Below are 2,634 nucleotides of genomic sequence, written 5' to 3'. Positions count from 1 at the left end.
ACAGCTGGACTGTCCTGATTTTAGGCGTTTTTACTGCTTTATTCATGAATACATGGCGCGAATACATGTGAATACATGCGCGTACACCTGGACTGCTCTAATTTTAGGCGCTTTTTACTACTGTATTCATGAATACAGCAGCGCGAATACATGTGAATACATGTGTGTACAGCTGGACTGCCCTGATTTTAGGCGCTTTTTACTATTGTATTCATGAATACATGGCACGAATACCTGTAAATACATGCGCGTACAACTGAACTGTCTTGATTTTAGGCGCTTTTGCTTCTGTATTCATGAATACAACAGCGCGAATACATATGAATACACTACCGTAAGAACTGGATAATAGCTATAGGAAGTAATTATGTATATAATAGCTATAGGAAGTTAATAGCCACTAAAGAATAGTGATTTCTCAAAATTCGTCTTAAATAATCACTAAGTTCATACATTACGTGTTAAAGACATTTACAAAGCCAGTCCACCATAATCATCACTATCGCCTTAAATATCATACACTTGTTTGCCCGTAAACTTGACTTCAATTGGGCTCTTATTCTTACCAATGGATCTGAAATTCTGCCCAACTCCTTGACGGCCCGGGTTCACTTTTTCTGGGTACACACCATCTTTTGGGTGCAAGTATTGAACTTCACCATTAGGGAAAACTCTGTAAAATCTATAGTTAATCTTGTATTTGGACCTAAGCCTAGTACCAAGTGCCAAGCACTGTTCTTTACGGGCCAATTTTAGCAAATTTGGGCCTTCCCTCATGATGGCAGCACCACCAGTGGGCATTTCAAAGATCTGTTCCTTAGGTGATTCCCAAGTGATCACATAAAACTCCTCAACTTGGGCCTTACGAAGAAGCCCACCAGTGCTTCCACCAAAGATAGGAGATGGGGTGCTTGGGTCCAATTGTGGTGGTGTGAAGCCCACTGGTGCTGCTAACTCGGCCTCTTTAGTGGCCGATTGGGCCTTCTCATCTGCCGTAGCCTTGATAGGACGGTATGTTACGCCGGACTTAGACGGTTTAGGGGCGGAGAAGGAAGAAACGGATTGCTTCCAAGGGGCGGCTGTTTTCGGGCCAGAGATAGATGGGGTGAAAAGGGAAGCTTGGGATGCCATGGCCATAGAAAAGTTGGATTGAGAGAAGTGGGAAATGAACAAGTATTTGTGAAAAAGCTATTTTTGTTGCATAGAAGAGATGATGGGTGGTAGAGAAAATGGATATAGGATAAGGTGATGTACAGATTTTGCCCAATTAGAACGTGTAATTTGATTCGCACCCTAGCCAAGTCTGCTAAGACCACAACCTTGTATTTTGGGCATGTCATGTGTCCAAAAGGATTTGGTGATGACTTGGGAATAGTATCTAAAGTTGAAGACAAAACTCCTTAAAATTGTCAGAACTTTTTATTTTGACACTTTATCTTATGTTTGTTTTATTTAAATATTTTAATAAGGTCTTTATTGTGTCATTTAGATACAAAAACCTTATATGTCATTGAGCGTATCTCACACATTTTTAAGAGGGTGAACTATATATATATATATATATATATCATTGATGTGGGCCCGAAGTATAGGTGGCAACAAAAGAAAACAAGACATTATTTTAAAAAAAAGATCTTTTTCTCTTGTTCTTCCTCTCGCTGGGATTCTACCACAATCATGCCGCCAACTTCCATCACCATACCCACCACCTAACCTAAAACCACAAAAAATTTAAAAGAATTTAAAAACCCAATTGTATTGCACCATGAAACTACCGAATCTCCTCCATGGAACACTATTAAAACCTCAGTTAGATACACCTTATTTTTCCTTCAAAAAAATACCATTCAAACTAGCCATCAAACCCAGCTAATCTATCCCCAAAACAGCCTCTAAAACAGCTCCTCCTTGCGTTATTTATTCAACAGTTTATCCAACGAAAAAACGAGCTTCACCACCATAGAAAAAGAGCATTAAAGGGAAGGATAAAGAGGGAAACATAAGCTTATATATGCCAACTGGATTGACAGAAATCAACTTCTTCCCGATATGCACAACTATAGCACTTCCGCTTCAGTTTCGGTTTTGCCTTTGACCCATCTATTTTCCTATTTAATACATATAAAAATAGATTTTTATTAACAAACACACACACACTCTTCTCTAATTTACACCAAAAATTACACAAATTAAAGTCTATTCAATTATTAAAATATACATAATCATTGTAATTACAGAAAGAAAAGTACCCTTTATTGATGTATTTAGAGCTCAAGGGTTGTAAATATCTGCAGAGTAATTCCTTTGTGGGGATTGTAAATTAAGAATTTTGAATTTTTGCTAAAAATGGTGAAACAGATGAGGGGGGTCGCCGGGAAGACGACGGAAGGAAGTGGGTTGTAAGAGGTCGCCGACGGAAGAGAGTAACAGAGTCGCCGGTAGGGGATTTTAAGAAAGATTAAAGAGTAGTAGGATGATAAAGGAAGGAGTCACTTGGGAAGATGAAGAAGGGATGGGTGGGGTTATTATTCTTCTTTTATATTTTTTCCAAAAACTGTTTTTTAACATTTATTTAAGTTAATGTTGGGATTTTAAGCTTGTGTAGCTTAAAGAGGGTGAATGAGAAATGAAGGA

The 2,634-nt window shown here is 38.3% G+C and overlaps 1 protein-coding gene across 1 annotated transcript; it reads right to left on the bottom strand.

Annotated features, from left to right (window-relative positions):
* Positions 1 to 414: 414 nt before the first annotated feature.
* LOC104085778 (photosystem I reaction center subunit II, chloroplastic-like) lies at positions 415 to 1,215 on the bottom strand. The gene has a single exon (XM_009589902.4). The coding sequence runs from the start codon at positions 1,135 to 1,137 to the stop codon at positions 508 to 510; it is 630 nt and encodes a 209-aa protein (XP_009588197.1). The 5' UTR covers positions 1,138 to 1,215; the 3' UTR covers positions 415 to 507.
* Between the last annotated feature and the right edge of the window lie 1,419 nt (positions 1,216 to 2,634).

This window comes from Nicotiana tomentosiformis, chromosome 9 (assembly GCF_000390325.3).
Source record: "Nicotiana tomentosiformis chromosome 9, ASM39032v3, whole genome shotgun sequence".
Classification (NCBI taxonomy): domain Eukaryota; kingdom Viridiplantae; phylum Streptophyta; class Magnoliopsida; order Solanales; family Solanaceae; genus Nicotiana; species Nicotiana tomentosiformis.
The sequence above is the reverse complement of the archived record's forward strand: the minus strand, read 5'-3'. Positions and strand labels throughout refer to the sequence as shown.

What these genes read in the sequence shown, in the direction of transcription:
- LOC104085778 (XM_009589902.4), bottom strand. Translation starts at nt 1,137, where the DNA reads ATGGCCATGGCATCCCAAGCTTCCCTTTTCACCCCATCTATCTCTGGC.